Source organism: Notolabrus celidotus, chromosome 4, assembly GCF_009762535.1.
Source record: "Notolabrus celidotus isolate fNotCel1 chromosome 4, fNotCel1.pri, whole genome shotgun sequence".
In the NCBI taxonomy this organism is placed as follows: Eukaryota; Metazoa; Chordata; class Actinopteri; order Labriformes; family Labridae; genus Notolabrus; species Notolabrus celidotus.
In genome coordinates this window covers 11,203,386-11,225,648 of record NC_048275.1, presented here as the reverse complement: position 1 = coordinate 11,225,648, position 22,263 = coordinate 11,203,386, and the positions used below count along the sequence as shown (strand labels likewise).

The 22,263-nt window shown below is 39.8% G+C and overlaps 1 protein-coding gene across 2 annotated transcripts; it reads right to left on the bottom strand.

The window, feature by feature from the left end:
• Window positions 1-5,648: 5,648 nt before the first annotated feature.
• On the bottom strand, window positions 5,649-22,111 carry zgc:123010 (uncharacterized protein LOC641500 homolog). 2 transcript variants are annotated; one of them, XM_034682054.1, is made up of 16 exons: window positions 21,902-22,111; window positions 15,144-15,226; window positions 14,958-15,038; window positions 13,562-13,618; window positions 13,263-13,472; window positions 12,986-13,099; window positions 11,187-11,232; window positions 10,912-11,005; window positions 10,678-10,819; window positions 10,446-10,550; window positions 10,187-10,280; window positions 10,047-10,080; window positions 9,816-9,893; window positions 9,575-9,677; window positions 7,898-8,019; window positions 5,649-7,788 (listed from the first exon to the last, which is right to left on the bottom strand). In XM_034682054.1, exons 1-16 carry the CDS (start codon window positions 21,957-21,959, stop codon window positions 7,653-7,655), a joined length of 1,557 nt encoding a protein of 518 aa, XP_034537945.1. In that variant the 5' UTR covers window positions 21,960-22,111; the 3' UTR covers window positions 5,649-7,652. The 2 variants fall into 2 exon arrangements, with proteins under 2 accessions (XP_034537945.1, XP_034537946.1); XM_034682055.1 differs by having other exon boundaries at window positions 10,912-11,002.
• Between the last annotated feature and the right edge of the window lie 152 nt (window positions 22,112-22,263).

Below are 22,263 nucleotides of genomic sequence, written 5' to 3'. Positions count from 1 at the left end.
ACAAAATTGTTTTATAGTTCCACATTTGATTCAAATCACTGATGCAGCATCAATCTAGCAGTGATGCAATTGAAGCCAAAACACATAAAAAATGAAGACTCATGTCAAACAGAGGCATATAATTAGAGATACGCAAGCACACTTTTGTATTGCAATTCACATCACTTATCATTCCCCAAGGCTAACTAACCAGACAGCAGCACGAGGCAGGTTTATACTGGAGGTTAACAAAGTGACAGCCAGAAAGGAACGCAGGAATTGAGACATCCACTGCAGGCCACAGGACTACACCAAGCCCAGATGAACCAAATCTGTGTGATGCTGTGATGATAAAATTACAAAGGAGCAAACCAATGACAAGCAAATAAACTTTGAAGACCAGCCTAAATGAATCATGGTCTGGAAATGTGACTTGTCTTGCAGAAAAACCTGTCTCTAGTTCACCTACCTTTTAAAAAGATACTAAAGAACAACTAACATCTCCTCTATATTCTTTAACTCTTGCTAACTGACATTTTAAGTTAATTCAAAGCAAATGTCCAAAAGGGAGAAAGCATCTCAGCCTTTAAAACACCTGTTACTCAAGCAGATGCAGATACATTCTACATGAACATTGAAACAAGAATATCTGTGGAATCAAGTCTGATAAGATATATAGAATAAGTTCCCTCGAAAAAAAAATGAATGGAGAAGGCAAGGTGAAAGTTCACTCACCTGGCAGGCAGCAAATGTTTGCAGTAGTGGACGTCACTGGTTAGGGGAGAGTGACTGAGTGAAGGAGTGTGTCTACTAAATGCTCCTTAGTCAAACCTCCCTTATTCCCTCCTTCTCCCTACATCCCTCCCTGCCTCCCGCCCTCCTTCCCTCTCTCCTGCACGTGCTCTCTCTCCTCCTGGGTATCTCTCTCACATATAGAAGTCTTGAGTTATTTTAAATGCTGACATGTAAAGGAAATTTAATTGACTGCAACCTAATTGTCTGCTTCAACACGGTTCCTTTAAAAATCGGAAAATATCAAAGTAATGGGTTCTTCCTACTGAGAAAGGATTTATATTTTAGGCGTATTTATTCTCTCTTTCTTTTTTAACATTTATGGGGATAAAAAAAAATTAGGTAACATAAACTGTGATATTCAAAGTGGTGTTGCCTTTACTTCAAGATACATTTATCTGGTTAGAACTAGCATTCATTGGACGTTTCACTTTCTTCGAATATGATTTTCTTTATCAAATAAAGTGGGTTTGTTTCTGATTGGGCCTGTTTTCCCGTCTTCTCTCTGATAGGCTGATGATGCTTTACACAACTTCACACTCAGAGCGTTGCGCAACTTCAGTGTGAACGTGTGTTAACGTAACCGACAGGAAGGACTCTGGTTCAGGAATAGTTTCAAACATTGAGTTCCAAGTATCTTAAAGAAGCTCCCTATACCACAGGGTAGATATTTCCTTGTTGAGATGGCCGCAAACCACCAGCTCTAAAATAGGCCCGGCCTCACCGTAGCTATGGGGAACGTAAGTGATGAGAATATGCCTTACCACCCCTGCAGAGGAGAAGGTTATATCCCCCAACCTGTCATCATGGTATGGGAAGCACAATCATTTAATTTACAGGGTAGATGTAGATCAAAAAAGGGGGGAAAATTCAGTTCTTTCTATTGCTGGGGTCATTTCAGTGCTGAGTCCTGATCTGACTTACGTCTCTTCCACTTTTAGACACATTTTAACTTGTTTATTTATTTTTTGAATCATTTTTGGAGTGTGTGGGACAAATTTGGCAACATGGAAATTTTCTGGCCCCTGGTGTTGTGTTGATAAACTCTATTTCAGTTTTTTGAGCAAACCTCAGAAGGCACCTTTTTGAGGCCGCCAGGTTTATTCATAGACATGAAAAATTACAATCATGACAGGGGGAGGTAGGAACTGAAACATCAACCGCGACCGTAAAAACACTAACTTGTATCCAGAGTTCCAGCAGGCGGAAAAAAAATCAGACGTTACATGTGTGTGTATTTGTGTGCACGCATGTTCACTCTGAAGCTGTAATTGAGAAGTTTGTGTGTGCCAGTGATGGTGCGACTGGGTGGCAGGATGGTGGTCCCTCCCTAACTGGTAAAACCCAACAGGAAGAGCAGACCCCGTATTAGCGGGGCCAAATCAGAGGGATCTCAAAGGAGGACAGGGAAAGGAATGAGAGATGTAAAAAAGAAAAAGGCAAAGGAAGAAGAGGGTTAAAAATGTAGCTGTCACTGCTTTGAGTGACATCCCTCATTTTTAACTATAACGCCCTGCTGTGTTGTGTATGTAATTCTAATCAAGCTAGACTACACAGGTGTCCCAGCCTGTTCGCCAAAAACTGAACAGCTCAGTGTGTGTGCCAGTGAGAGTGTGTTACAGCTCTCTCAGAGGGCTCATAGGGTAAGAGTATCTGAGCGTAGCAGCTCTCAGTGGCAGATCTTCCTCTCTCTCTCTCCCTCTCTCTCTCCAGCTCTCTAATTACACAGACCAAGCCGGCTCTGCCCTTACCCACAATCTGTGGAGGCATGAAATAAATACATGCTCTCCAACAATAAACAAGTGCCTTTTCAAACGACAGCACCTCCTCGTGCTCACCCCTACTGCTGCTCTCTGAGCTTTCATAATGCTTTTACTTTCACACTGCCTGTATGAGCACATAGGCACGTACCATATGGAGGATAGTCTGTTCAAGTTGAGGTGTGCAAGCTGTGCAGCACCAAAGAGCCTTATTTCTGTACTCTTGCTATATCCCTGAGGTGTGCTGGTATTTACCTAAGTAAAAATAAACAAAAAAAACTGTTAGCATTGTTTTCCTAGCCTTGGAAGTAAACAAATCTGTAAGCACATTTTTTATTTGCTCAGTCAGATTACGTACAGCCCTGTTTCACTTAAACAGACTTTCATCCAGCCTGATTCAGGTTGCTCCAATCCTCGTCACTTTCTTATTTAGGGCACTTTGGAACAAAGACAAAGACAGGGGTGCTGTTGAGGCCAATAGCAGATAACCAAGATGGCTGCTGCTTCTGCTACTTCTACACTACTACCAACATTCAACCTGATCGCAAGATTTAAGTGATGGTACATACCAAGTACCCTCAAATATAATCAAATATGTCAAGTTACAAATTATCATAATTTAAATAACAGCTGTACACTACTAACCCTATACTGATGTAATATGTATATCTTAGTTGTGTGGTCTAGTCTGGTTAAGTAAGTGAGGAAAGCTTAACCTAAATGTAACATTTGCAGCAGCTTAGCTTGTAGCATAGACTGTATAAAATATGGACGTAGGATCCGTGACATCACCCATCTGTTTTTTTGTTGTAAAAGCGTCTTGAGATAACGTTTGTTGGGATTTGGCGCTATACAAATAAAGATTGATTGATGGATTGATTGTTACTGGTATTACTAAGGCTGGTTATTAGGGTCACCTTATTGTGAGAGAGCGATTTTCAGAGTAAAGTTGTGAATTTGAGAGAATAGCAGCATTTTGAAGACCATTTTTATAATCACTTACTTTCTCCTCTCCTTAGCATTCTGTAATCATAAGGTATTTTCACAGGCATGGTTCCTCCTCCTTCTCGCCCATCAAATTAAGGGTGGGCTATTAAAAGTGTAAGGTAGGCAACCTGGAGTAGGTAGCCTGGACGATACAGTATTGGAATAGTTTTTCACACCCCTGATACCCACAGAATTCATTTAGACTTATTGAGACACAAGTAACAGGAGGGGTGCCTGGAGGTCCATCTGCAGTTTTGAGCATCTAATACTTAATTCCCTGCATATTTACGCAATGCATATTTATGCCGTTTGAAGTGGGAATTCAATTATGTAAAAGTAAAACACATTTTTTAATACATATTTAACAAAAAAGGATGCTACTTCCTGTATGAAGCTCACATTCTATTAAGACTTCAACTTTTATTATCATGTGGCCATTTTGAAACTAGTAAATTAGTAGTTTAATCTTGCAAAGGATAGCATTTACAGCTTTAGTACTTAATTAGAAAATACATTCTAGTGTATTAAACTTAACTTAAAAACCTTGCATGACACCCAGCTACATATAATGCTTAATGCTCAACCCCTTGGTACACCACAGAAGGGCAGGCTCAGAGGCAGCCTGTGCACGTTTCTGCAATCGCTGTCTGACTTCAGCTGTTAAGTAAAAGTTAACAAGATGATCCACATTCCTCATTTGAGTGCAGGCAGATGGCTGCTCTCCTTATATCCCCCTATATGTTATTTCAGCCTACATATATATTAACCAGCGCCTGTGGTTACAAATTCTTTCTCATAAAATTACAACGTTATCCTTTTAAAGTAACAGCTTTAATCTTTTACATTTACAACTCTACGGTCCCAAATGCTCATAAATCTATGACTCTGTTTTCTTACATTTGCAACTTTTTCTCTTACAACTTGATTCTCATAAATTTACTTCATTCTTGAAATCAAATTTCAAGAATGTTTGTTACGTTTTCTGTTGCTGTTCCTCTACTCTGCTCATCTGGTAAAGAACGCTGCCGGAGGTATTTGACAACAGAACTGTCAATCATGACACCAAATCCACTCTTTTTAACATTAAATAACTGATAGAGCTAAACTTCTCTGGAAAAATGAACACCTGCTCAAAACTCAACGTGGTAAGATATAAATATAATGACAGAAAGCATGCTTGACAAAAATGTTTTGCACATGAATTTTAATTTTCTAGTTTGACCCATGTTCCATCTGTTATAATGGAGGAGGCAGGCTTTATGGCATGTACTGCAGCCAGTCACCAGGGAGAGCTCTAAAAGTTTTGGTCTCACTTAAAGTAGCTGTTGTCCTGTCCATGGTTTAATACAGTATTTGCATTCAACCCAGATCAGCCACTTCAAAGAACATGAGAAATAAATGATTCAAATTAATAACAGAAAGTTATCTTGCCTGCATTCCCCTGTGTGCATTGAGATTTTAAATATCGTTTCATTCCAGCACCTTTCAAACCTTACACCTGTAGTTTTTAAAGCAGGTTTTCTGTTGCAGGTGTATGTTTTAAACTCTGTAAGGCATTAAATAAAGGCTTAAATTTGCATTTAATTTTTCTGCTTTTTCACACCAGCATGGGGTTCACATGCATTCACAGCTGGCACCAGGTTTCAGTCCATCACCACTTAAATCGCCATATGTGGCATGATGGTAGATTTTCCCACACAGTCTCAGTACAGCTAGTCGTGTCCCCATCCGCCACAGGTCTGGGTGGATACAGTTTCTTTCATATTCGCCTCACAAGTGTCTTCTGCAAGTGATGACAGCGACCATAGTCCCCCCCCACACCAGTCTGGCCTTTTTTGATTTACTACTTAGAGGTTTTTAGCATCAGGAATGACTTAGGGGGGGAAGTCTTAGTTCCACTGGATCAAAAAGGGATGCATTTCTATGCTTTACATTGGCTGGTTCAGTTGGGGTCATATTTAGGCTCACATCTTTCATGAACAACACTGCCGCCTTGTGGAAGTCAGGAAAATCAACCAGCTCCTGACACAAGAGTCATGCTTTAGAAATATTAACTTAGTTATTGCATACTTCAGACTTTGTTCAGTGTGTGTGTGTGTGTGACATGAATCATGGAGACACTCAGAAAAAGGTGGTTCAAATACATTTATTAAATATAAAAGACTCTTTTGCAGTGCACTTATGATAATACAAAATATTTGGGAGATTAACAGGATTGCAGTGCTCTGGTTATCAAAGTGTACGTCAAAATTAAAAATGCATTTTCCTGAAATAGTTTGAAAAAAGTACAAACAGATAAAAGGACTAAAACATACCATAAAGATCGAATTCAATTCAGGGAAGCTTTTGTTGAATTTACAAATACCCATAACATGAAATCAAAATGTGTCATGGCAACACACAGATTATTTCATTAGTTTGCATACTTAAATTAACTGTGCAACAATAGTAAACAGCACCAGTAATGATTTCGTTTAAAGGTTTGGTGTCCAATTCCTTTTTCACAAGTTTTTGCCACAAGACAGAAAGTAATACGAAAAAGTAGAAGTGCAGCATGTGACAGTGTTTGCACCAGAGGCCTTCTTGATAATGCTTGCCTTTTAAAGCAGAAAAAGCAGAAAATGGAACATACAGAAAATACATAACCTACTATAAAGTGAAAAGATGAAAAGACCAGTAAATAAAAAGTTGTGTTCAGCTGTGAAGGTATGATTGTTGTAAAAAAAAAAGAAAAGAAAGAAGAAAAATCTACACATAGGAATAAATAGAATAATAAATATTCTCTATGCTGTGCATAGCTTGAACGTAGTGTGGACTTAAACCAGGGTGGTAGCTGTAATTCTAATCTAGTTGATGATACAGACGCTTGCCAATGGGTTTTAATCTACTGTCTAGTGTTAAACTAAGCTGTTTTTAGTGCAGAGCCATCAGATGAAGCATTCTTTGGTTTACTGAAATACTGAAATTTAGACCCCCTAAGGTCAAAAACACTGCTTCACAAGGTTCAAAAGATCTTTAACTATCTTATTACACACACACACAGGCATGGATGATGTGTGCACATTACTGAGGATGATGTTTGTTAAGGCACTGTCCTTTAATATGAACTAGTCTATCACTTATATTACCATGTCTTTCAGAGAAACTCACCACCAACACTGAACAGAGGACTTCTGTCTGAGGTGGTGGGTGTGAGCATATCTGACTCAGAACTGACAACTGAGTCTGCACTTTTTTTTCTTTTGCATAGACACAAAGCACTGTGGTGTTCACCATGGAAATGTACCAAGAAAACAAAATGTATATTCAAATCCTGACAGGAAACTTAAGGAGGCTCTTCACCTGCATGTCTCACACAGATTGGTGCTGAAATGAGCTCTCCTACAATTAACAAGAAAACAACTGGGAGAAGTTTACAATGCTTGAAAACTCTGCACCTTAACGTTCATGCAAAGGATACAAAAAAAGAGAAATGCCATAGAGTAAAACCGTTCATCTCGAACACGCCCATGATATTAGAACTGGTGGATAATTCTTAACTGTTAAAAAACAGGTTTAAAAGACACAGGTGAGAGTATTTGAGAAATGAAGGAGGAACACTGCTTCGTGATGGTCCCCACAATCATCACGGATGAACTTAGGCCAGAAATATCCATACAGAGTCCTTTCATTACTGCTGTACATGAGAGAGGCTTTTTTTTTTTTTCAAAGTGGACTGATGCAGTTTCACTTCCTCTTTATGTTGTGAGCCTGTGAGGTTCGGTTGTATCCCTTAAAGCGAGAACAGGTCACCATATGCACAAAAGAGTTGCAATTAAGAAAGTTTTCATTCCAAACAAAGCAAACACGCGGTGAATTTGTTTCCCATCTCTGTAAATGTTGTACTACTGAACCTCTGTTTATTCTTTGGTTGAAATAAAAACCTTCATACTCCAAGTCCTTTGTTGCATATGAGTGAGCATCCCTGCCTTGGAGCCTGAATGCTGACTCTGATCCTTAAACTGTTCCGGTCCATTCAGCTACAGTAAATTCTTTTAGCCTAGAGAAACCTGGTCCAGTAAATGCCAGCTCCTTTGGCTCAGTCTGTGTGACCAAGTTTCCTGAACAAGACTGGGGGCAGAGAGTAAGCTGAGTTCAAGGCTGCCAGGGCTTCCTATCTTTGCCTTTCTGTTCAGGAATGTGTTTGTAGCGACATTTGTCCCCAAAATGGCAGCCGGTGGTTCTCCAGAAGTAACACTCGTCTCCGTTCACTGGGCCACGTCGTCGAGGTCTAGGCCGAGAGGAATTGAGAGAGGAAGAATGTTATTAAAGCTGCAGTCACACCGTGTTGAGTTCAGTGGTTCAGAGAGTTTTGAAAGCGAGGCTGAAGTGCTTCTTACCCAGTAGCTGCCCCTGCCTGCTGTGTGACAGGGAGACAGGTCTTAAGTGGAATGGGAATGACCCTCTGAGTGCGGCGGTCAGGATAGCGCACAACTAAACGTGTGTTCTCGATACAATAACCCTGTAAGACAAAGAAAACCTCTTAGTCTATGAGAGTGTTTGAAAAGAGATACAGTGGCTATAATCCTTGTTGCAATGGGATCGACTCCAGGCCTTGACCCTCTTCTGCATGTCTTCCCCCACTCTCTGCTCCCCACATTTCCTGTCTCTCTTCAGCTGTCCTATCATATAAAGGCAAAATGCCCCCAAAAATATAACTTGAGAATGGATGAATGGTGGAATGAATTACCTAACTCCTTACGATCCACAGAGTCCCTTTCTACTTTTAAGAGATGTCTGAAGACTCCACTGTTCAGGGAACACTTAGGCACTTAACCTGACCCTTCTCCTCTTTTTCCTCACGGGTAGAATTAATCAGAAGGTCTAAAACTCAACTCTTATTGAATCTTTAGCACTGAATATTGAATGCTGTTGAATGTTGAACGATATTGTTAACTTGAATTATTTGTTGTGATTAGCTGTGGCTACATTATCTTTAAAAAAAACAAAAAACAAACCTAGCACTTCTTCTGGCACTAGATGGCAGAACCTGTGGCCAATCAACTTGAAGCACTTTGTCTCACTTACTAAGGTTTTTCCCTCCAGTCTAAATTCTTGCTTGTGTTGTACGTCGCTTTGGACAAAAGCATCTGCTAAATTAAATTGTACAATTGTAGAAAATAAATGAATAAATAAATAAAATAATCCTAAAAAATTTAAAGTGAAGATAAAAATAATAATTTAGGAAAATCCTCTTAATAATTCTTACAATACAACCTTTAAGTTAAGTAAACCTTCAATCGTTTGGGGTTGCAGGGGTCTCGAGCCTATTCCAGGTGTCATTGGGCGAGAGGCGAGGTACACCCTGGACAGGTTACCAACATATCACAGGACTAACATATAGACAGACAACCACACATACTCCCACCTTGGACTGTGTATTAAAATAGACACCATAAGTATTCACTGACCATGAAACTCTGCTGACTGGCTGAGGTTTACGTCACAACCCCCCCCCCCCCCCCCCCCCCCCCCTTCCCATAGAGGGGACAGAGGCCAAACAGTAAAATATAAATACATGTCAATTACATTTTAGGTAAATATAGTTTACTTTCATTATGTTTAGTTCTTTTTATACTAATTTATGTCCAAGTGTTCATTTTTCTGAGAAGATGAGTTTTAATTAGTCATTTAATTTAAAAAAGAAAAGGTTGTGACATCATGATTGACAGCTCTGTTGACTAATGCCGGCTTGGACAGATAATGGATAAAGGTTCATGCATTAATCCATTATCAAAATACTTTATAGTTTCAATTCAAGACTAAAGATTTCGTCTATCATCATTTTCCCTACGTGTTTGCTGAAAAAAATCAGCAACACGACCCAGTCTCCCTTAAAGACAACCCTACTGTAATCACTTAACATTACTCTCAATAATTAGAATAAAATAAAGCCTAGGAAAAGAAGAAGAAGTAATAAACATAAAGGGAGAGCATTCATGTAGCAGCACAGGGATTCAAGTAGTAGTTTATCCAAGGAGCGTTGTATACTAGTGTTGGTCATTTATACTACTCACATTTAGTTTCTCCATGGCACGAGCAGCCATGGTTGCATTCTTGAAGTTCACAAAGGCACAGAATCTCTCATGCAGCACACGGATACTCTCAATCTCACCGTACCTACGATGCAAAGAAAACAACTTAACACAGTGTAGTGTTAAATATTACATTTCTGTTTACATAGCTACAAAAAACAAGGCTCTGCTGAAATAGGGTTAGGAACAAGACTGATTATAGTTCATTAGCATAAAGTCCTACATTTTAAAAAGGTCCCATAGATGCTTCTCAGTTAGCTCTGTTGTCACATTTCCAACCCACAGAGACGGGCAAGGGCTTCTAAAGAGAAGAGAAAGAGAGAGGATGTGATAAGAGGCAAAAAATTACAGCTCATACACACAATGTGTTGAAGCTGCAACAAAGAATTCTAAAGGTGTGACAACCTGTTAAGTTAGTGCTTTGAGTTAACACAATAAACATCGGGTCACTAACCCTGGTTGCACAAGTGTTGGATCTTGGCTCCCAGCTGCAAAACAAAATGAGCTTCATCAATAGATTAAAAAGAAAAGAGCTGTATGAGTCACAGACACAACATGCAGCCCTACAGATGTTATATGTGCATGCTAACATACCTCTGACAACATCAGAACAAGATGCTAGAACACCCTGTACAGTGGAAAACTTCTCCAGGAGGGCCACACTTTGCCCATCGTCAAAACCGAGCTCCTGGGGAAAAGAATAGGCGTGACAACACAGAGAGTTTTATGACCAGACGACTAGTTTAAAGTGACTTCTTAATTTAGAAAATGCAAAGGACGCTCTGGTTATTTTCATTCACAGCTGCACCTGCAGGAAACATCTTAACCATTTTTATTTGCAGAGTATATTTACCATTAACTGCAGCACTTTACAGTCAAAGAGGTCATTGGCAGCCTCCTCACAGTCTTTATCCAGTTTTAGCACCTGCTCCATCGCCTTCTCTGCCTCACTGTACCGCTGCAACACACATCAAGACCCACAACACTGAGTTAGAAAAAGGACGACCTTACCACCAAGGCTTAGTGTGAGGACTCTCCTTGATTACATGCACATTTATCTCACGGCCAAGGCAGCTTGTATCTACCTTCATGCCCATGAGAGCACTGCCCTTCCTGAAGTGTCCTTTAGGCCAGTCTGGAGCCAGCTGAAGGGAGCGCTCAGCATCTACCAGGGCCTGAGGGTACTGCTCCAAGCAGAAATAGCAATAGGAACGATTCCCAAAGAACCTAAGACATGCGATTTAAAAAATGCAACATGAACATTTCACATATTTCCAAACTGTATTTTCCACTTTAACTCATGAGCACAGATGATGTACCTGTTGTCCTTTGGGTCACATTTGATGGCTTCTGTAAACATACTGACTGCTTGTGCGTACTGCCCCTCCTGCACCAACTTTATCCCTTTTTCTGCTAGAAAGAAAAAAATGCTTGTAAATAACTCTCTGGTGAGTCAGTCCCTGGAGGGCTCCCTGACGTGTTTGAACGAAGCTGTGCGTAATCAATTATTTACTCTTAAGCTTTGATTTGTTTTCAGTGAATGAGACATGGAAAGGTTGTTTACATACACCGTCGTGCAGAAATGTTTTCGTACCTGTGAGTGAGGCGCTCTTCTTGGTCATGGTGTCAGTCCCGTTTGTCTGTAAGAAAAATAGCTTGCATCATGTTTACGGCTGTAAAAGTGCACTTCATCAAGTTTTGAATACTCTCAAGAGGGCATGTTTTGTAGGTTTGAGCACCAATATCACTACGCAGGCACAGAGAGGGTTTATTTTCTTGAGAAACACATTATGGCTGTTTTTGAAACAGCCTGACACATACTACCTACTAATGGAGTAGGCAATAGGTACTGCCTACTACATACTGCATTTGAATTTATTATGTAGTATGACTGTTCTGTTGGATCTGTGTTGCCGTGCGATGAGCCAGACGTCACTGAATATCCGGTTTTGGAAAGCGGAAGTAAAAAACGGCCAAGCTGATAGAGAAACTGCTTCTTTAGCATCCACTTATGATTTAAAAAGTTAGGAGGTGGTTTATTTGGAATTTAATAATTTTCACAGCACATAAAAACTGAGTTTCCCCCGACAAAAAAAGAAGAGACAAGAAAAAGCGTAATGAGTGCTGTGCATTATGGGAAACAGTACGCGAGGCAGACAGGTCCGATGCATACTGTGAAATTTTCCCATATCAGTAGACATCAGGGGAGTTTTGGCATACTGCAGATTTTGCTCTTGTTCACTTACTACATACTGAATTTTGGCCAAATCAGTACGTGCTGCTGGTATAGTAGGCGGTTTCAAAAACAGCCTTTGTTTTTTTAAAATGTGACATTAATACCCATTCTGTACCGCAGTACATGCAGTCACTGTCAGATCATGTGATACTATGCGTCTTGTGCTGCAGACAGTGCTCAGAATGTTGTAGATAATGTGGTGAGAGCGCCTTCTACTGGAAAACTTATTTACTGACGACATTTCTTCAACATCCAAGTATTACTTTTGCATATTATTTGACATAGAGTGGTCTACCTCCTATGTTTATAAAAGCGTCCTGAGATAACGTTTGTTGTGATTTGGCGCTATACAAATAGAGATTGATTGATTGATTGATTGATTGATTGATTGATTGATTGATTGATTGATTGATTGATTGATTGATTGATTGATTGATTGATATCATGTTTGTAAAGAATTTAACATACCCGCAAAATTATTCACCGATCAGGCATGACGGTCGAGGACAGAAAGCAGGAATCGCAAAAAGCAGAGCAAACTAACTACATGTTTGAATTGCACGTATATATCACACAAGTTTAGTCAGAGTGAAACTACTAATGCAGTTGTGGAGAGATCTTGGGTTCCCTTTCTAGGAAGTTAGAAGCAGCAAACACTTTAATTCCAGCACTGTGGTGAATTCTGATGCAACATGGTGTGCCTTTTAAATCTGAAGTCATGCTGATTTTGCTCAATTCTGTCCTCTTTTATGACCTCTGTTACGAGAAGCAACCTATTTAGATGTGGCTCTAATTCAAATTTAAGATTGAGTCATTTATTTCTCAGGTTGAGTCCCCAGAATAGTTCCTTAAAAAATCCCATCCTCAACAAATACAGATAAATCTGTGATGTGTCAGAAAGGCTTTCATTTGTACCACTAAATCAATGCAATCGACTAAATTAAAGCAAAAATGATCAACATGCAAGAATCATCTCACAGCTGACACAAAGTAGGTCAAACTACACACGTGCACATACACACATTCCAACAACCGTTGTAAAGGCTGACAGGGTCCAGAGTCCACCTCACCACGTATCACACTTTGGAACTGTCACAGGGAAAATTATGGACAGATTTTCTCCTAATCATCTTAAAGTATCCATTAGCATTGTTCACCTCTCTCCGGGCCTCGTTCTCCTTGTTTTCTTTGGACTTGCGGTTGGGTCCTTTGGGTTTGATATGGCTAGCAGCATTAGCAAAGAAAGCACTGCTCACATCCCACTCTGGCTCCTGTGGGACAAACATTACATCAGACACGGCGTTCAATCATTTCAAGGCTGAAAGAGACAAAAACTACAACACTTGACTGATGGAAACAAGGAGACCTTTTCAGCTTTGTTGTTGGCTGAAGTTAAATCCTGCATATTCTATATATACTTAACACTGTCCATACCTCCTCAGTAGATCTGGCTTGAGTCTTCTGATGTCCTTTGATTCCTGAAGGAGTCATGACCGGTGTTGCGATGTCCTTTTGTGGAGCAGCTGCTTCTTCTTCTTCAACCACTTTTTGCATTCTTACTGTCTCGTGTTCAGCACCAGCTTCTGCTTCTGACTCGCTTTCATCCAGTTCGGACTCTGCACCTCCATCCTCATCTTCACCGTCCTACAGAGCAGATGATTTAAATATTCATTTTTTTCAAAGTAGAGTAGAATTGTAGAGGGAAGTGTTAGAACGAACGATGTGATAATTACCTGATCTTCATTCTCATTTTGCTTGACCTGCTCCTGCTTCTTGCGTTTTCGACGGCGCTGAAAGACAACAAGTACTTGGCATGAGAAAATCAATTAAAAACACAACTTTAGGGGGGGCGGTGGCCTAGCAGTCTAAGCGCGCGCCATATACAGAGACTACAGTCCTCTGCACAGAGATCGCTGATTCCTGGTTGTGACCATTTGCTGCATGTCTTCCCCCGCTCTCTGCTCCCCACATGCCCTGTCTCTCTTCAGCTGTCCTATCAAATCAAAGGTGAAAAAGCCCAAAAATATAACTATAAAAAAACTACTTTTTGATCCCACAAAGGGCAGTCAGTTTGAGGCAGCTGCTCTTAGAACATAGTAAAATGATCTGTCGGCAGAAAGAGAGAAAACACAAGGAGCATTAACTAAGGGGGCAAATCACTGGTCTTATTAATGTAATGCAAAGGTAAAAAATTAATTTCTAAACCTTTTCAACCAAAATTTGAAGCTCTAAGGATAAATTTGTCAACATCTGTCTCCCATGTGTTTGCCATAAAAACCTTCTATATTTAATTCATGCATCAGACAAAACTGAACCTTTATCAAGGTCTGCATATTCCAACTAAACTTAATGCAAATATGGACCACTCTGCAAATGCATGTAATGATATTAACTGGGGATGCATGATGTATGTCTGGTAATGGGTTATAGGCCTGATACAGGTCCAATTTTTTATATTATACAATTTTATTAATAACATTAAATGTAATGGGGTGCTGGTTGTCTAGCGGTCTAAGCGCCCCACTACAGAGGCCACGTTCCTCTTTGCAGGGGTCGCCGGTTCGATTCCCGGCCGGTCGACCATCTCCTGCATGTCTTCCCCAGCTCTCTACTCCCCACATTTCCTGCCTGCCTTCAGCTGTCCTATACAATAAAAGCAAAAAGGCCAAAAATATAACTTTAAATAATATTAAATGTAATAATAAAAAGAATCAATAATAGTTGCTCTTTATTTACTTATTAACAAGCCTACATAAGCCTAGGTACAATGTACAATCTATACTAAAGGATTGACATTTGTCGTCCGTTCATTTGAACATATTGCTGAGTGATATATCGCGATACGATGATGTATGTATATTTCCCGTCCCCCTGGCATTCACCAGCCGGACTTCAAAGGGGATGCACAATCTGAATAGCTGTTAGTTTAATCCAGTGGCAACAATGAAAATTCACGTGTAAGAACACGTCCAGAAGAAACCAAAACACTTAGTGCTTTCCGGGGAACTTCCTGGCTGCATGTGTAGTTAAGATCTCTAATGCACGACTGTATCCATCACACAGGGCAGAGACTGAGACTTGACTTCATCATGTAGTAATCTTTCAGGGGTTTAAGTATTGTGTACTCACCTTCCTCTTGGCTTTACGTCGCTCCGCCCTTCTTCTGGCCTTCTCCTCCTCACTCAGATCCTCCTCTCCGTTTAATGCATCCTAAACACACACACACACACACACACACAGTTGAACATTGCACATTGCACTTCCCCATCACAGTCCTGCAGTGCCCTGTCAATCTGACACACACGGCTTGTTTACCTGGGACAAAGTGGCATCATCACTTGGGTCAGGGTTTGCAGCACCACAGTCCATCTGCTCCTCCTGCTGCTGGACAGGGGGGCCTGATGGGAAACACACAACACATCAGCTCTTCAGGGCCGGATCACACTGACTTCTGCCATCTTATGTTTGGCTCTACTTCATAAAAATGTCTTAAGCTTACAGGAATAGTCTGAGCCGCAAACCAGCCTTAGTGCACGCTCTGTTGCTAATGAGTTACCAGGTAAGAATCATTGGCATGGCATCAAATGTACAAACCAAACATAAGCTGCAAACATGCTCTGTAGAAACAACGAGAAGGTGCAACAAGTTCCTAACAGTTGTAACTGACAAGGCTCGAAAATGAGCAAATATGACCTTTAAAAGGCTGTAGCCTGCCAAAAAGAAACATTCTTTGTCTGGATGGCAAATAAATGTGGTCCTCCTTCCTCCTTCCTTCTTCAGGTCTGACTACTATGACCTTTGATAACAGAAAGCTAAATTATAAGTGACACTGGGTGGAGACAGGAAACATGATGTAATGCTTTCTTATAAAAAAAGAAGGAAGAGAAGGGAAGCTGAACACGAGACAGAAATTCACACCGGACAGACACTGCTTAGTGAGATTTGACTCAAGTTGCTTTAATGCGTGCTCTGACTTTAATATTTGCACAGGCTCAACATGCAACACAGCTGCCTGTGACACAGCTGTTTGAGAACACGATATCTCTGCTCAGGAACTTGGTAGAAAACAAACACTGCCCTGAAGTGTTGTTTCAATGTTGGGGTTGCATTTAACAGATCAAACCAGGAACCTGTAGCAGGCTTAAAGACAAAGAGCATCAAAAGATTCACTGCACCATGACCTAATCTGTGCAGTGTCAGGTTTCAGTTTGTTCAGCTAAAATCTCCAAAGCAGTGACAGAGTCATACTTTGTCTGTGACTCATGTTGTGACTGGCAAGTAACTGATGCAAGTGATTTCAGCTCTCCCTCTGCTCAGAGCACTTCCAGGTTTTAAGTATGAGATCTTTTTTATTAGATAAAACATTTTTCATGAAGGAGAGGAGACAAGAATCAACTTCACTCTTTATCCTCTTTTTATACATGTATTTTTATACATTTGGGTTTTGGGGCTATGCTCAACCATAGACTGTATAAATAATGGATGTAGTATCTGTGACGTCACCCATCTGTACCTGAGTGCTGTTTTGAAGCCAATTGTCCACAGGAGCTATCTTGGAAATGCTGAACTCAACATAACTTCAGTCGGGGTAGTGTGAGGTAAAGAGGCGGGGTTTGAGCCTCCCCGCCAACAGCTATGTGTTCCTGCCTCTCAGTCAAGTCAGTCAGGTCCTTAAATGGGCAAAACTTGTAATATTAATATCTTCTGAACCGTCGCGTTATAAAAAAATTCACACCCCGTACAGTGTGTGCCGATAAAGAAATGAGCTCTTCAGACCAAAGCTGTTTTTTGAACCAGGCTGTAAACATGTTTATTTCTGCTGTAAAGATTGTCTTTTTTAAATGGGTGTGTATGTGGTGTCCGGTGTTTCTGCAGCCAGCCTCAAGCAGACGCTCGATGAACTGCAGTTTATAACACTTCCGCAGTGGCTTCATATTTTGAGACCGGAGGTTGCCACTTGTGCTCAACGTTATATACAGTTTAGACAAATGGGCTTAAAGCTGGGGTTGGTAGTCAGATCTAGATACACTTTTTGTTATACTGGTTTAAATGATCTTTATGTCCCGATGGCAATCAATACATAATGTGTTCTTAAAAAAAGAGTGAAAAAAAGCCGCTATCTACAGCCGGAGTAAACCTGGGAAAACACCAACCAATCCCTGCATTTGGGAGCCAAATTATAAAACCAATCAAATCCCGTCCTGTCGTTCTGCCCGCCTCCTGCACGTCGATTCATGTTTGTTTGTGTTTTTAACTTTCACTATGATAATGTTTTGGTGTTTTCTTACAGCTGAGTGAGACATGAGTTGATGTAGTGCAAAACACAAACGATGTTCTGAGGACCGGTTTTGAATCAGTCACGATCATACGGTCTTGAATCAGCGGCGCTCGTGCATGTGAGCGGGGGCGTCGTTTTGGAGGAGCTCTGAGGAAATGCTACATTCAAATTCATGCTAGTTTTCCGTGGCTACCAACCCTAGCTTTAATGTATTAGAGACAGAAACACATGTTCTTATCAGGTTTTATTTTGCATATATTGCACTAAAAGTCACTAGCTGTGTATGAGCTAAACAAATAAGTTGATGAAGTATTGAAGGGAGAAAAATCAAACTGTCTTGATAACATTCATTCAACCAAAAATGTCAGACGTGCTGGCTCCAGTGTCTCTAACACATCTTCATGCCTTTCATCATTTCTGATATTTTATGATTGTTGGACATTTGGTTGAACAAGAGATGTGTTATGAGTGTGGATGAGCATTTCAGACAGCTTTCAGAGATTTGACAGATGACAAGCTGCAAAGACTGTTCATGATAATATCACAGGAAGATTAATAATTTATGAAATAATCCACAGTTGCAGCCGAGCGGAAACCTCCAATGTTGAAAAATGATGCCAAAGCAGAAGTGCAAATTTACTGCAGATCCTCGAGAGCCACTTGAGCCTGGTTCAAAAAACTGTTTGGGGAACTCTCATTCGGACTTTGATTTATTTATGTGTACATGCTGAACAGGGGGGGAGGTTTTTTATAACACATCCTTCAAGTTAATGTAAAAGCCAGGATTTAAACAAGAATGCATAATTTAAAGCCTGCCTCAGCTCCATCTGTGCCTGTGAATGAGTTGATTGAAAGTTTGGTTGAGTCAGCTTTTCAAATATGGCACCTGCTACATTGGGCTTCAAAACATCAGTTCAAACACCAACGTCTCAGAGACTATGTTCATGTTTTGTGTAGTCTACGGTTGCAGCCTTGCTTTCAGTAAAGAGTCCACCGCACAATGAGTCATTATCTCCAGAAAGTGAAAGAAATTTCAGCCGTCTGTGTCGGCCTCACTACTCAGATGTCCTGATACAAGCACAGCCACAGCTCCATCCCATCAGCTGAGTCAACGCTTTAAAAAAAAAAATCCAAACCATAAAGGAATGCCCACCTAACAGATAAATGATCCAAGAAAATCTAACAAAGAGTCTCTGTTCCTCCCCTTCATGGACTCTGCCTGAGTTAATGTTAAGTTGAAAGGTGGGCTCTTTCCACAGGAAGGCTAAATGACAGTGTATCAACATGGACGGGAGGTTTAACCAGGAAATCAACCTCACAGGTCCTGTACTTTGGGTCAATGAGGCCCAACAGAAGAAGAAGAAGAAATGTAAACATCTGAGGAAGAGTGCAAGTTGCCCTCCTGTAAATCACCATGTGTTCTTGTTCAGAGGATAAACAGGTGGAATAATTTATACTCATATATTGTGTTGTTATGTCTGAGTTATTGTTCAGTTTGCTCCTCAGTGTCCCTTGTGTATTTATGTTTTATGTATTCAAAGGCCCATGAAGGGATGATTAGGTGTCATCCGTTCACATGATTCATACTTGTTCCTACACAAATAATATTAAATCAACTCTCTCATCATGAAGACAGCCACTACTAGATCAGGTGGAAGTCATTTTAGAGTGACCATGAAAATGGTAACATGCAAGGTGAGATTAGATTTGTTATAAGTGCACATTCCAAACATGTAGTTTACATTTTTTTAATCATATTTAAAAGAGTCAGCTTATTCACAGATACAATTATTAACACCAGTGTCCTATCAAATGTGTTTAAAGAAAGGATGCACCGATTGAGAAAATCAAGGTGGATACTGATTCAAGTGTTTAAATAAAATTAAAGCTGATAATGGATTCAGATACCAATGTTTAAGTTAATTGATTCATGCGGCTCATTTCATTTTTGAAGTTATTAATTCCCCCATCTAGGCAAGAGACCCTCTGAATGTGCACAAGTTTAATCATACAAATAAAGATGTTCAGAAGTGACTGGTTTGCTCATCGTTTAAACAGAAATTTCAATTCCAACCAGCTGATTAGTCTAAAGGTGAGGAAAATCTCAGGAAAAAAAGTCATTATGGAGAACAATTTATTCATCATGGCGAAACACTGGGTCACAGAGTCTGCAGACAATGATGTCAACAGGTTTGAGTGTGGCTAACAATGGCAGAGCTAGCACCAAAAGCCATCCCTATCAAGTTAATGTTCATACCTGAGCTAGCTCGAGCTAACCAAACCAGCTTTTATAAAACTGCATCTTCATTTTCTAAATCAAAATATGGCAAACTGTGCTAGGCTGCATATGCTGTCATCAGTGGTTGTTTACATCCAGATAGCTACAGCTCTGGCTAGTGGCGAGTGACTGTGCAACAGCTCAGACACAACACATGCCTGTTTTTTCACACCTACATTAATTACATATAAATAACCTTTTGGACACATCTAAAGGGTCAGTAGATGATACATAAGAGTACACTTGTTTTTCCACTAAAAAACGCCTAAGATAATATTACAATAAATGGCTGTAACTTGCTTAGTAAAGGTTTGATGGTGACAAAAATTAATTTGGGAGTCTAAAACACCGAATAACAACTTTTTAACAAAACTAAACTAAACATCCTGATGTTTTGTCTAAGTTCACAGTTAAAAAAAAAAAAAAAAAAAAAGACCTACATTTCCAGACATTTAAAAAAAAATCTAGTATTTTCATCCATTATCAGACAAAACAAATGTAAAACTGGGACTTAAAGTGCAGCACAGTGAAAGGTAAGGTTCTCCTGGATCAAATGATGCATGGTACTTGATGCTGAGTGCTTCAATAGGTTAGAAAAACTAAACAAATACAGGAGAGTCTGGCGCCCCCAAAAATGGTCTAGGTCTTTAGGAGTAAACTGACTAATAATTCTGATGTGATCTGGTGAGGGTGATGTTGTTTGGTTGTGTAGTCAACCAAACTCTCAGATCCATCCGTACATTTCAAGATTCAAGAAAGCTTTATTACCAAGTGAGCTTGCACACACAAGGAATTTGACGTGGTGAATGGAACACTGGTACTTAACAACAAGACAGTAAGGAGGACACAACAAGACAGTAAGGGCAATACATATATAAACCTAAACACAAATCCAAAAATTCTAAATAAAAATAAAAATGATATCTGTACCAAGAAGTAAAGAAGTACTTTTAAAGACACGAAATACATATTTTCAAAACAACCTTTGATGAATCTTCTTACCTATATTAAAAGTTATTTGTTTCATATAAACAACATAAAAAGCCTATTTGGCTGCTTTTAAATAAAAAACACAGGAGGAAGTAATTTTCAGTACTTGCACATTTGAGCAATTAGCCTTCTTTATTTTTTAGAAATATAAATACTGTTATTTTACTGTTAAACTAACAGAATGAATCATTCATCGGCTGCCCTTTCCCCTCCATGCAAGAACTTCATAGTTCCCGCTGTCTCAGGAGAGCCCAAAACATAGTGCAGGTCACAATTTCTTTGAACTGCTGCCATCAGGCAGGAGGTACAGGTGCATGAAAACTCAGACAAATAGACTGAAAATCAGTTTCCACCCCACCGCCATCACTGCACTGAATGCTGCTAAAACATAAATTCAGTACTGTGATATCTTTATCTTGCTTAAAGGAATTGTGCAATAAATGTCAGATATAGATCTATGTGTGAGTTTGTCTGTCTTGTGAATTTCTTTTCCTAACACTAATTTTTTTTTATATTATCTATTGCACTGAAACAAGATTGCACTTAATTTCTTTGTACTTGTGACAATGACAATAAATATATTCTATTCTATTCTATTAGGAAAAGCAGTTAAATAAATATCTGTTTAATAAAAAAAATTAATAATTGCAAAATTAAAAGGATTATAATTCAGATCTTGAGCTTTTGCATATTATTTACTCTACAAAAGCAAAATCATAAGCTAAAACATGAGGCTTACGAGCTTACCATCATTATATTTATAAAAGACAATATGGGCTTCTGCAATTATTTGCTCATAGGCTGATATCTGTCAACTGGGCTGATATCAGTCTAAGTCAAAATATTGGTGCATCCCTGTTGACGGTTGTTCTTAGATAACCATCTGTCTCTGTTGAGGTTTTAACAGTACGCCTGTGAACTAACTTTCTCTGCAGCTGGTATCACTACACTGGGAAACATAACAGATAAAGAGAACCAAGAAGAAGAACAAAGTGTGTGGGCACATGACATGTTTGCAGACGCAGGGTTTAATGCTCCTATAACTCTAAATATGGCCCTGCATGTTCAGGGCTGTAGGGCTTTTGCCACCTATTCGAGGCATTGTTATCATACCAACATGCACCAGGGAATGCTCCTCTAATCTATATTAGTTTTGGACTTATAAACACATGTCCTGCTCTATAAGGCATGCTTAGGCTTTCAACGTATATGCTATGATTGTAAAAGTGTGTGAAAGTGTGTTTTTAGACTCGTTATTACAAAAACTTGGCACCGACTAAGCAAACTTGGAAGTGGTGAAGGCAAAGGGTGTAACAGACAGGAGGGGAACTCATTGTCTGAGTAAGAACTCGATGTGAACTTCAGCACAAAACACAGACGGAAAAAACACCACAACACACACAGCGTTTGAAAAAGCGACTTTGAAATGAAATCATGAGCGGCTTCATTGTCATAGTTGTTTCGTTATCACTTCGGCTGAACTTGCGGCTGAGTTTAGAAACTTTTGAAAACTAGGGCATGTCTTACCGCTCCCGAGTCCCAGCAGCCTGCATATATCTCTGGTGAATTTCATGAGCGCAACCATCCAGCATTATCCTCTCGATAATCCCTCTGAACAGGTCTAAAACAAGTTTCCAGTTCAGTGTGAACACGTTTGTAACATTGGGACAATCGCTATCGAATCTGTGGGAATCTTTGGTGGTTCAATTCACTTCCTGAGCGTCAAACGCAGACGTCGGTCCACCCTGAGCGGCGTCTTAAAGGGACAGTACTCCGTTATTGATTATTGAATGATTCAGATATTAACAATGTGATTACCAGCACTGGGTGACGTGTGCTCATGCCACGAGGACAAGAACATTAGAAAACTTTATATTAGTTATATTAGT